Below are 12,953 nucleotides of genomic sequence, written 5' to 3'. Positions count from 1 at the left end.
AATCATGTTATTGTCGTCTTGTTGTTACTTTTAATCCTGTTCTTCATGAAACCTGCACTGTCCCAAGTTCTCTGTCACTGCCTCTGTGTGTCTCTGTCTGTCTCTGTCTCTGCTCTTGGGTGAAATGTCTCTGTAGACATTATACAGAGTACAGTCTGAACCTTAACTTCTGTGATGACTTGGTGCTGTATAAATAAAACTGAACTGAATTAGTAGAGAGGCCATGCAGCCACTGCATCATGATCTGACACAGTCACAACAATAAGAGCAGAGAGATGAGTGACAGCTGCCAACGGGCGTCAGCCGTCTGTGATCTGAGGCACCGCCCACACACATCCAGTTAAACTGATGATGATGATGATGAAGGTTGAAAGCCTGTGTGCTGTGACCCTGCTGCAGATATCCACAGTCAGATCACACATGTTGACTGCGTGTGACAGGTGTGCGTCCTCGGGTCAGATCTGTCGGTTGGCTCAGTCAACAGTAAGTGTGTGTCAGTTACACAGCAAACATTCAGCAGCAGCTCAGAGAGAACAGCCGACCCGATCAACAGACTGAAGTATGTGCTTCACAGGACCCTGCCCTGTTTCCTCAGACACACCTGCTCATACCTGAAGACGCTACTTCCCCAATTCCCCATTCAGAACCTTAACTACAAAGCAGCTAACTTCAGCTGCCTCGCTGCTGTAAGAGTCCTGCCGGTGGAGAGGAGGAGCAGCTCCGGCTGAAACCTTCTTACAGGGGAATCTGTGCAGTTACAACACAGAAACTGCTGCTGAATCATTTTATCTTCAGGTTATGGGTTTGATTGAAACTGAATTGTTTGGCCCAGCTGTGACGTTCCAACCTGACCCACAACAGCTGTGAAAACATGGTGTCCTCACGAAGACGATGGACTGAGTCCACACAGACACCACAGAACCTGCAGCTTCCAGGACGACATCTACAACTACACTGGATCAGATCTGTTACAGTCAGCTGATCTGGACTGAACCCCAAACCTGAACCAAGTCTCTTAGATCCAGTGAGAGCTGGAGTCGGTCTGACTCTGATGTCGGAGTAAAGACAGTTCAATGAATTCACACGTGACAAAATAGAAAAAAGAACTAATCCAGGTTTTGAGTAAAAAGACAAAAGCTCAGAAACAATGGAGCCTTCACACGTGCTCCGTCATCGGACAGTAGAACAGGAAACGGTGAACAGCTGAGCTGAAGGCTCTGATGAATTAAAGCTTCTGGAGTCCATCAGAGAGACACTCGGCCTTCAGGAACCAAACGGTGTGGAACACAGAACAGCAGCAGCAATGCCAGGACATTTCACAGCAACAGTCCACAGGTATTCAAGATAACTTCATCCAGGATCAAACAAATCTGTCCTCGGCCTGATGACAGCACGTTAGTCTGGATTTGATAAACCAGATGTGAAGAGCAGGACCTGTGGACGTGCTTTTCTCAGACCTTCAAACCCTGAGGAAAACATTCAAACCAGGAGAACGGCCCACGCCAAAAAACGTCTGGCTGTGCTGTTCACTGTTCGGGACATCTGTCTCCGACGTCATCCCTGGACTAAATGTCCTGCTTCATTAGATTAACACACAGCTGTGAAACTGATCTCGGAACAGCGTGCTCAGTAACACTGCAGTCACACTGTGTCGATCAGAAACAACACAACAAACAGCCAGAAATCCAGATCACTACCTGAGCACAGCGTGAACCATCACGTGACACGGAGAACATCCAGCTGTTACACAGCAACATCTGGAGCTCAGATTCACATTCAGCTTCCAGTCAGTGCAGAGCTGTCTGTCCACAGACAGAGACAGAGCTCCACAGTGCGGGGACGGTGTCTCTCACAGGATGGAGGACAGCTGCACGGCTCAGCGTGACTGATCGAACTTTCAGTGTTCATTACTGAATCATTGATCTGACCGATTAATCACTGGGTCAATAAAACGTCGGTGCCTGAGGAAGCTGTGGCCCGTTCGACCGCTTTCAGCTCAGTTCACAGGAAAAAGGAAACGACTGAAGAGTCGCTAAGTTTCCTGTGGACTCGGACTCAGGTCCGAACCCGAATCCCTCTGATGTCGATCCTGCAGAACTTCATTCACAATCCTGCTGTTTTTCACTTTCCTGCGTATCAAAGACGTTACTCACTCAGCTGGTCTTCAAAGCCGCAGCCCGCAGGGTCCTGAGTCCTGTGAGTCCTCTGGGTCCTGTGGGTCCTGTGGGTCCTCTGAGTCCTCCCGGTCCTCACAGATCCAAACTCGGTAAAGTGAACTCGTCTCAGTCTGTAAAGCTGCTGCCGAACGCTCCTCATCCCTCCCGTGTGCCGCCTGCTGTGAGCGCGTTTACCTGTGTGCACCTGCATTGTTCTCCTGCCGCCTCCGGCCAATCAGCAGAGAGCAGCGGTTACCTGTTATCTGCCTCATCTGGAGGTAAACAGCCGCTCGGTTAGAACAAACCTTACATTTGACTAAAAGTCTCCCAGCAAACTGAAAAAGCCCCCAAGACTGTGCATAATTATTATTACCGTTTATTTATCGTTGTTGTTTTATTTTTATTTATTTTGTGACGTGCTGCTGAGTCAGAGGTCTGTTGTTTCAGTGCATTTATATCTGTGTGTGAGTTTGTTCCTTTAATGAGTTTTTTTTTCCACTTCAAACTCCCGCTGCCGGATTATTCACACAGGTGTTTCACTCAGGTGCTGCAGAGCAGATGCTGAACAGATGCTGGGTGTGAGAGTAACATGAACGTGACAGTTTACTGTCCAAACAAACCTCTGCCTCAGGGACCACACGTGTCCAGGACCTGGGACGTCCCGTCCTACCTTTCCTGTCTCATCACGTGACACAGCTGTAAACACCGCGTCATGAAATAACTCTGCTCAGGTAACGTCCTCCACAGCAGCCTGTGATCAGCAGAGGACACTGACTTTAGTGAGGACATCAGCCTGACACTGGGAGGGTGAGGACATGTCCCTTCATCTGCAGTGGACGTTACATCTTTGCAAAGACAGTCCACCCAGCTGCTGTAAGACAGAGAACAAGCCCACACCTGAAAGAGCACTGGGGCGTCATTAGTATCAATCAGTCAATTAATCAGTCAATTAATCAGTCAATTAATCAGTCACCTGTTAAAGGTCAAAGTAAACTTCATGATCCCAGACAGGAACGTTCAGGTGCCGCTGCCTCCCCCCAACACACACACACACACACACACACACACACACACACACACACACACACACACACACACACACACACACACACACACACACACACACACACACACACACACTCTCTGGGTGGATTGTTGGACCCTGATTCAGGAAGGTGATCAGCTGTTCAGATCAGAGGCCAGAAAAGTGACATCTGGAGGCGGGATGTCTGGAACAGGAAGTTGTCAGCAGGTCATCCACCAATCAGAGGATGTATGTGAACAGGTGGAGGTGGTTTACAGTGTTCTCTTTTCTCATTGGCTGTTGAACAGTCAGGTTAAACTATTTCAAACATTAACATTAAAGTTGCCTTTCGTTCATTGTTAACAGGTGACGTGTCCTGACCATCCCCACAGACGTGGCGTCTCCTGGCAGCGTCTGACCCCCGAGTGGACAGGAGGAGACGCTGAGGACTGGATCAGTCCTGCGTCTGACGTTCAGGTTCATGGTGTTAGAGACGTAAAGCAGGTTTTACAGTCAGGACCCAGAGCACGTCAGCACACCTCTGTATGAAGTTAGTCTCATCACGCTCCGTGTATTATTACTGACAGCATGCGGTCTCCATTCTGCTTCAAGTAAACTTTATTAGTAACTGCAGTGTGAACACACGTCTCACCTCTTCCCCTCAGGCTTCACACTGCGTGCACACAGAAACCAAAGACAGAGGACAGTGTCCACCCAGTCCGGTCAGTGCAACACACACTCCGTCCTTCTCCCTCAGACCTGGACCTGGACGTCACTGCTGATGGGGTTTCTCCAGGTCCACAGCAAACTGAACAAACAGCTTCGTTAATGCTGAGCTTTAATGTTTTATTCCCACGTTGGTAAACACACACGTATAAAACACATCAAACACGTTTCCAGGCAGTGTAAATAAAGCAGTCGGCGATATGTTGGTGATGTGGAGCTGCTCTCTGATCACTAACCCATCATTTCTGTTTGATGACGAAGCAGAGACGTCCTGAGAGAACAGGACGTCCAACAAGCTGAGCTGAAACAGCTGAGGGGAATCAGCTGTGTGGAGGGACGTGGACGTGAGACCTTATGTCGTCCACGTCCCTCCACACATGTTGTTTTTATTTATTAAATTCTGAACAACAATAATGTTTGAATGTCTGAACTGATGAATGAAACTCACAGTGATTCATTCTGATGTTAACAAACCTCCATCTTCTGTTCTTCTACGGTCCTCGGCCAATCACATGCTATTCTGTTGTCATGTGACCCACCTCCTGCTGAAGAGAAACTCCATCAGCCTCTGTCCTGCTCAGACACTTCCCTCCGTCCTGTTTCCTCTGAGTTCTTGTCATTCGTCCCATCACATCCTCGACTCCTTCATATGTTGGTGGTGGAGTGCGTGGTGGAGAAGTTCTCCATGCGGAGGCGAACCACCTTGCCCTGGGGCGGCGGCGGGTACAGGAGGCGGCAGGTGAAGACCTGGCGACAGGCCTTGCGGAAGTTCTCGGACAGGAAGGCATAGAGGACGGGGTTCACGCACGAGTTTCCGTAAGACAGGCAGTGGGAGACAATCCGAAAGGCAAAGGAGGCGTCGTTCAGGGGGAAGGTGCCAAACTCCACCCACATGGCGATGATGTGGTGGGGCATCCAGCAGAGCGCGAAGGCAGTAACGACCAGAAGAACCGTCTGAGCCGTCTGCGGTGGGACAGAGAGGAGACATCAGCATGAGTCTGTTCAAGGACGCGAAGGGTGTTTAACATCATTACACACACACACACACACACACGCACACACACGCACACACGTACACACACACACGCACACACAAACACACTAATACTGTACATGCTGTACAGCCCATAAGTACAGAACATAAACTCCTTCAATACACCACAGAGGACAAACACTCACTCTGAACCCTCCCCTAGTTAAGCTGCTGTAGGCCTAGACTACAGAGGGACTTCCCATCATGCACTGAGCCCCTGTCTCCTCCTCTCCCTCTATCTGTTCTCAGTTTAATGAAGACTAAACTCCGCCTGCGAGGGACCGTCCCGCCCTCCGCCTGTGAGGGACCGTCCCCCCCCCCGCCTGCGAGGGACCGTCCCGCCCTCCGCCTGTGAGGGACCGTCCCCCCCCCCGCCTGTGAGGGACCGTCCCCCCCTCCGCCTGTGAGGGACCGTCCCGCCCTCCGCCTGCGAGGAATTGTCCCGCCCTCCGCCTGCGAGGGACCGCCCCCCCCCCCTCCACCTGCGAGGGACCGTCCCGCCCTCTGCCTGCGAGGGATTGTCCCCCCCTCCGCCTGCGAGGGATTGTCCCGCCCTCCGCCTGTGAGGGACCATCCCCCCCTCCGCCTGTGAGGGACCGCCCCGCCCTCCGCCTGCGAGGGATTGTCCCGCCCTCCGCCTGTGAGGGACCATCCCCCCCTCCGCCTGCGAGGGACCGCCCCCCCCCCCCCCTCCGCCTGCGAGGGACCGTCCCGCCCTCTGCCTGCGAGGGATTGTCCCCCCCCTCCGCCTGCGAGGGACCGTCCCGCCCTCCGCCTGCGAGGGATTGTCCTGCTGTGTGAGCAGTTCTTCCTGAAGCCTCTGTCAGGTTCAGGTTTTCCTTTGTGTTTCCTGTGAGCAGCTTCGACTGTGGAGCAGAAAGTTTTCTGTTGTCACGTCTTCGCTGTGACTCATCGCCAAACTCAACACATCCAAACTTCACACGCTTTCCCTCACAGCTCTGGAGCCGACCACAGCAGCTATTTATACAGTCTGAGCTCACGTCTAAATTTAACCTGATGAAGGAGAGACTCTTCTCCAGCATCAGCAGCTGTGATCTCAGGTTCAAGGTTCATTCCTCTCAGCTCTCACACCCGACAGCTGAGCCCATCCACCCACGACCCACAGGAGGACGGTGGTGAAGCTGTCCTCAGTAACGGCGAACCAGTCCCACCTCATGCAGGACACACTGACAGCACCGAGCAGCTCCGTCCTCCCTGCTGCTGTTAGACTGTACAGCCAGCATCATGTGACCCAGCTGGACATTAAAGTTTCTGTGGTTCAGATAAAAGGCAACAAGCCAACAGGCTGGATAACACACAACACACAACACACACACAACACACAGCACACAGCACACAACACAACACACAACACACAACACACACACAACACACAGCACACAGCACACAACACAACACAACACACAACACACACACAGCACACAGCACACAACACAACACACAGCACACACACAGCACACAGCACACAGCACACAACACAACACACAACACACAACACACAACACACACACAACACACAGCACACAACACAACACACAGCACACACACAGCACACAACACACAACACACAACACACACACAACACACAGCACACAGCACACAACACAACACACAACACACAACACACACACAACACACAGCACACAGCACACAACACAACACACAACACACAACACACACACAACACACAGCACACAACACAACACACAGCACACACACAGCACACAACACACAGCACACAACACACACTGAGGTGGAGTCACCGTGTGAATGCACACCTGTCGTCTCACTCTTCTGTTGTGGGTCTGTCTGGTTCTTACTTTTGTCACTGTTTGTGTGTATGTGAATGTGTCCTCCATCTGCCTGTCTCCGTCTGTCTGTCTCAGTGCAGAGATAAAACCTTCAGGACTCAGCTGACGATCTGATGTGGACACTGCTGAAATAGGCCACTGTTTTTCTGACCAGCTGATTTAAAACATCCAAACAGAACAGGAGATGATGTCCAGTGACACTCAGTCCAACACAAACGTCCTCTCAGAGGGTCTGAAGTGTCTGTTGTTTCCACAGAGGATGAAGCTGTTGAAGATGTTGAGTCTGCTGTGGATGAAGCGTTCAGACTCTCAGGGAATCTCCTCTATTCTTAGTTCTGCTGTCTAAATATTTACCCAGCAGCTTTTCTTCCTGCGGCACTGACCCAGGAGCAGCAGATACTCCGCTGGACAGTGATCCCTGATCAGCCCCGACGGCTGGCTGTCAGCCAGGGCGGGGCCTCAACCACCACCCGTCCACCTCCACCTCCAAAAAACATTTAGAGAAGTGTCATGTGATCAAAAGGAAATTAATCATCAATCAGCTTCAGCAGCTTTTAATCCCTGACGTGATTTTCAGAATAAAACTCTGCTGCCACGTCCAGATGTTTCCTACACAACAGCATATGTTTCACCTTCATCATGACAACCACCATCATCATCATCATCACGGGCTCACCCTAACCCTTCTAACGCAGGGAGCACACTGCTCTGCTGTGCTGATGGGATTGTTGCTATCTATGCTATGCTAGCACCACTGCTGCACTATGTTTTCCAGTGTTCCAGTATCACTGACAGTCTTTAGCATTAGCGATGGGGTTAGCATGGTAAGCTAGCGCTAGCTAACAGTTCGATCGTTTCATCTCGCGGAGCAGATGAACAGGAGAAACCAGCAGGAGACACAGTTTAACTCTAAGATCATTTACTGGAATATTCGTCACCAAGAGCTTCCTCTTTCTTCCTCCTCCTCCTCCTCCTCCTCCTCTACTCACCTGTCCTCGAGTTTCGCGGTCCGAGTGTCGAGCCGGAAGCGGCAGGTTCCATTATTTTTTTTTGGGGGGGGGGGGGTGGCAGCAGAATGTACCATATGTAAATTAGTTCAGAGGGGTGTTTCTGTTTTCAGTCAGGCGTTTCTGTGTCAGGGCAGATTAAATGAAAACAGAAATGTTTTTCCTGTAAATATTGGATCTGTTGGTTTATTGATTTCAGGTCACTGTGGTTAGGGCCGGGGTGGAGACAGCTACACCCACAGCCCTGTGGCCTGTTCTATTCTGTTCTATTCTCTTCCTACTTTTTATACTCAGCAGATTTTCACACCACCACTGTGTTTTCATCACATACTCAGCAGATCCTGGAGGACCTCAGAGACAAAGCTTTGCTGCTTCAGAGGCAACACGGCCGAGCAAACAGTGACAGACACAGAGCCGTTACAGGAACCTAAGGCAGTGTCCAGGTGTCTCTGCACAGGTGTGTCACCTGCAGTTTCACTGACTGCAGAATGAATGCAGTACTTTACTTGTAATGGAGTATTATGATGATGTGGGATTACTGAGGTAAAGAATCTGAGCCTTGTCTGCTTCAACTGTTGGAGACAAACTGTTGACACCTGAGGAGCAGAGGGAGGAAGAGCAGAGGGAGGAAGAGCAGAGGGAGGAGGAGCAGAGGGAGGAGGAGCAGAGGCTGACTGAAGTGTTTCTCATCAGTCTGATTACAGCTCTTCATCACAGTGACAGTCCATCAACACCACCCACTCACAGCTCCACCCAGAAAACAACGCCAGCAACAGCTGGAAACAACTGTGCCAAACATCTGAAGAACAGAAAACATCTAATAACTGACAGGAGAGTATGAGAGGAGGAGGAGGAGGAGGGGGGGGGGAGGAGGAGAAGGAGGAGGAGGAGGGGGAGGAGGAGGAGAAGGAGGAGGAGGAGGGGGAGGAGGAGGAGGAGGAGGAGGAGGAGAAGGAGGAGGAGGAGGAGGGGGAGGAGTGTACCTTTCTTTTGGACTGCTCCGATTTCTTAGACATGTTCTTCATTTTTGTATGAAGGTGAAACAAAACCTGGAAAAAAACACAGTGTGTGAGCAGACAGACACACAGACACACAGACACACAGACACAGAGACAGACAGATAGACACACACACACACACACACACACACACACACACACAGACACACACGCACAGACAGACACACACACAGACAGACAGACACACACACACACACACACACAGATTGAGCCACCTGACACACAGGTGATGGTTTACCTGTCAGCAGGACAGTGACCTGACTGTCCCCTGGTCCCTGAGTCCAGATTTACAGCCCAACAACAGAAACGTGTTAAACAGTTCGATCACAACATGCAAAGACAGAGAAAGGACGAGACACTGGGCTGTTTCCTTCCTTCATGTTTCCTTCTGTCCTTCACTGGACGATGTGGAGGAAAAGACGTTCAGACAGAACCAACTTTTCTTTTTGTCTGAAATAAAGAATTCAACAGGAAGGAGTGTGTAGCGTGAAACAAGCTGAGGGAAGCACCACCTCCACCTCCACCTCCCTCTTCACTCACTTTAACTTCGATAGATTTTTCGTTTCTACTCTGACTTCATATTATTTTTCACTGCCTCAGTATCTCAGCTGACTCACTGCAGCCCAGGCTTTTACAACCGTCTCTCGTTTTTCATCTTTTATTTTGAAACTTCTCCGCGGTGTGGGTCTCCGCGCGCTTGCCGCGGGTTTTTACGCACAGGTTTTATGGTGGCAGGACTTTGTGCGCGCCCTTTGGCCCCTGTGCTCTGTTATTAATGCGTGTTTTACAGCAGCTGGGAGTCAAACATTATCCTGTTAAACGGGCTCTTTGCTGAACTGACCTTGGTGTAGCAGCAGCTGATGAGCAGCAGCGGCAGCAGGTATCCGATCAGCAGGATGGTCACCTTGTAGGTGTGCTTGGAGGCTCCGGACCACTTCTCCCAGCAGAAGGTGCTGTTGGGGGCGGTAGGGTGGTTGGTGAGGACCTGGTGCTGGGCCACTGGCACCGAGCACACCAGGGACAGCGTCCAGATGGCGCACACCCCGCCCAGCGCGTTCCTGCGGCTCCTGACGCACGGAGACTTCTTGGAGTGAACCACGGCGATGTAGCGGTCCACGGACATGGCGACCAGCGTGAAGATGCTGACCAGCATGCTGACCGTGGAGAAGTAGTGTCCGAACTTACAGAGGAATGCTCCGAACACCCACTCCGGCAGGGAGTAGATGGTGGCCTGGAGGGGGACGCAGAAGAGGAGGAAGCTGAGGTCCGCCACGCTCAGGTTCAGGATGAAGATGTTGGTCGGGCTGCCCGAGCGCTTTCCCCCTCCTCCCCCACCGCCTCCCCCACCGCCGCTGTACCTCACCTTTCCGATTACCACCATCACCAGAGAGTTCCCCACCACCCCCACCACGAAGATCAGCCCGAACACCACCGGTACGATTACCGCCTCCGGTCCGGACCCGCCGCCCTCCGCCGCGCCGCCACCGCCGCCCGCCTCCTCGGACCGGTTCGCCTCCGGGACTTCAGCCCAACCGGAGGAATCGTTTCCCGGCAGCAGCATGTTGGAGCTCCACGGGGGGAGCTGGAAGGTTAGAGAAGACCGTGACGGACTGACTGAAATCCCAGATCCATGATCCGGATCAACCGTCCAGAAGTGGAGTCCAGACTCCACAGACTGCTGGAGACACGGCAAGTTAACGGAAACGTGAAATACTGTTTCCTGTCAGGGGATGTCAAAGTAAAACCACTCAGCACTAAAACAATCAGTAAGACAGACACTGCAGGAGGTGGACTGTGCGCTGAGACACTACACCCTGACGTGTTATGTTACAGGTGTTCTGAGGTAATAAAGCACGTGCTCAGAAACCTGAACATAAAGGTTCAAAATTCCTGTTTCATTTTGTTGACATATTAGAGCCACAGGTTTTTCAGGGGGTGTCTCCTCATTTATCAGTCAGCGTACAGCCAAATGAAATGTCCCAGGAGTGGAGACGGATCCCTGTCAGACGCTGCACAACACAAACACACATAAAACTGCAAAGAGTCCAGCCTGTCCCAACTCTGCTCTGTCTCTGCTCTGTCCTCACGTCTGTCCTCACCTCTGTGTGCTGGGAGACCTGAGAGCTGATGCAGAGAAAATTTACAACTCAGGTTATTTTTATTGTCAGTGATTTACAGACACAGAACACGAGTAGTTACAGATGGTGCAGGAAGGTAACAGGTAAAAACAGCATCAGGTGTGATGAACAGAACAGACGGTGATCAGACCAGGTGTTTACAAACCACAGAGTTCATTTCCTCTCTGATGATTTATGATATCAGAGATAGATTCACATGTTTATGTGTGTGTGTGTGCATCATTAAAGCAGTCCAGGTGGATCATGTTGTGGACGGTGTTGGTAGCGGTCATGTGGCTTCACCCTTTAATGCAGCACACCTGTATGTGGATGAAGCTGTGAGTGGGTCACGAGCAGCAGGTGACGTGTTGTTCCATCTGAGCTGTAACAGGAAGTCTGAGTGTGTTTTCTTTTCCAGCTCCTCAGTAAACTTCCTGTGCACGTGAGGTTCACACAGGGACCTGAAGTTTACAGAGACCTGGTCAAAGGTTTAACAGTTAGTGAGAATGTCTGCAGAAATAAAACCACGAACCGTTTTTATTTCTCAGCGAGCTCAATCCAAAGTGCAGCAAAGAGAAAAAAACCTGAACCAGATCAGGATTCGCTGTGACCGCCTTTAAACCAGCTCCAGTTCTCCTCAGTTCACCTGCACACAGGTGCTCAGGTACTTGGCAGGATGTTAGAGGGGTTTTGGGGCAGCCACAGTGCACCGTGTGTTAGAGTGCCAGCTTTACCTTCCCCTTGTCCCTGTCTCAGTCTGTCTCTATGTGTGAGCGTGTGCTGGGCGTGGCATCCCGCATCCACGCCTGCACCTGATCCACCCCCTGGCTCAGCAGGCCGCTGCGGTACGAAACCCCAGCTCCGGTCTGCAGATCCACCACAGCATGTTCTCTGTTTACTGCCAGAGTCCGTGTTCCACCTGTGCTCTCCGTCCGTCCTGTACTCCAGCCACGTCCCGCTCTGTCCTCGCCTGCTGTTCCCTGATTGGACCGTGAGCTTTCAGAGAGAAAACATCTGCAGACACACAACAAACAACAGCAACATCAGGCAAAAATGAAAAACTGCTGATTCAGCAGGGACCTGAGGACAGTCAGTCCAGGTCCAAACATGTTCTGATAATGTTACAGTCGCTGTAAGTCACAACTACACCTTTCAGTTAGGTCGGTGCTCGTACAGGCGGCGGGACCAGTCTTTAAACATGTAAGATGTGTGTAACAGAAGCGTGAGCTGTCTGTGTGGACGGTGATGTTTGTTTCAGCAGGCGTGTTCTTCGTTCATGAGCAGCGTCTTCGATCCGTCACAGGGACACAGCTTCGTCCTCACTGAGAAAATAATCCAAAGTTTTACTGTGAGAAAATGAAAGTGATCTGTTCCCTCAGCTGTTCAGTGTGAAGACCACACCGGATCACTGACAGTCTTCTCAGCATCAGGAGACACACCAGTTACAGTGGAGACGATGATTAGGTGTTTGTACACGTGGACACGGCCATGTGTATTTCCTGGAATCATTTAGCAAAAACCCAGGTTGGAATGTGACTTCAATCAGACAATCACACCTGTAAGATAAAGGTCACGCTGCACCGTTCCTGCACTTCATTAGGTTCTTCTCTGTTAGATACAGGAACAGGTGTTTGTTCCTGACAGGGACAAGGTGCTAAGATTTCTTATGATGTAGGGCCCACCTGAACCTGAGCTGAGAGCAGGTCAGTGTTAATGAGATTGCAGTTGGACACAATTGGACAGTTTGATCCTTTTTGTTGGACGGACGCAGAGAGCTGTGTCCTCTGCTCTAAGCTCCGGTTTTTCCTCAGATGAGTTCCGGATGCTGTTTGATGACATTTTATATTGAGGTTTGTTTTGCTTCAGTTGAGAAAAAGCATCCAATTCCACTGTTGTACCGTTGCCATAGCAACAGGTGTCTGTAAACTTAGGGGGCGGAGCTTATAAAGCAGCACCAAAGGGAGGGGTGTATTTGTAAATCTCCTCCTTCAGCTCACACGGTGAGTTTACTTTAACTAAGTTAACTTCTGGTTAAATAT

At 50.9% G+C, this 12,953-nt stretch overlaps 1 protein-coding gene across 1 annotated transcript; it reads right to left on the bottom strand.

The window, feature by feature from the left end:
- Positions 1 to 4,551: 4,551 nt before the first annotated feature.
- On the bottom strand, positions 4,552 to 10,358 carry galr1b (galanin receptor 1b). Its single transcript, XM_041042429.1, has 3 exons — positions 9,639 to 10,358; positions 8,762 to 8,827; positions 4,552 to 4,869 (listed from the first exon to the last, which is right to left on the bottom strand). The coding sequence occupies exons 1-3, from the start codon at positions 10,356 to 10,358 to the stop codon at positions 4,552 to 4,554; spliced, it is 1,104 nt and encodes a 367-aa protein (XP_040898363.1).
- Positions 10,359 to 12,953: the final 2,595 nt, after the last annotated feature.

This window comes from Toxotes jaculatrix, chromosome 1 (assembly GCF_017976425.1).
Source record: "Toxotes jaculatrix isolate fToxJac2 chromosome 1, fToxJac2.pri, whole genome shotgun sequence".
Lineage (NCBI taxonomy): Eukaryota > Metazoa > Chordata > Actinopteri > Toxotidae > Toxotes > Toxotes jaculatrix.
This window is presented reverse-complemented; position numbering and strand designations above follow the sequence as displayed.

Bases quoted from the DNA above. Each gene is read 5' to 3' on its own strand.
- galr1b (XM_041042429.1), bottom strand. From the start codon at position 10,358: ATGCTGCTGCCGGGAAACGATTCCTCCGGTTGGGCTGAAGTCCCGGAG. The intron at 8,828-9,638 runs GTCAGTTCAGCA...GTTTTTTTCCAG, and splicing joins TCAGCTGCTGCTACACCAAG to GTTTTGTTTCACCTTCATAC. The intron at 4,870-8,761 runs GTACACTCCTCC...GTCCCACCGCAG, and splicing joins CGGAGCAGTCCAAAAGAAAG to ACGGCTCAGACGGTTCTTCT.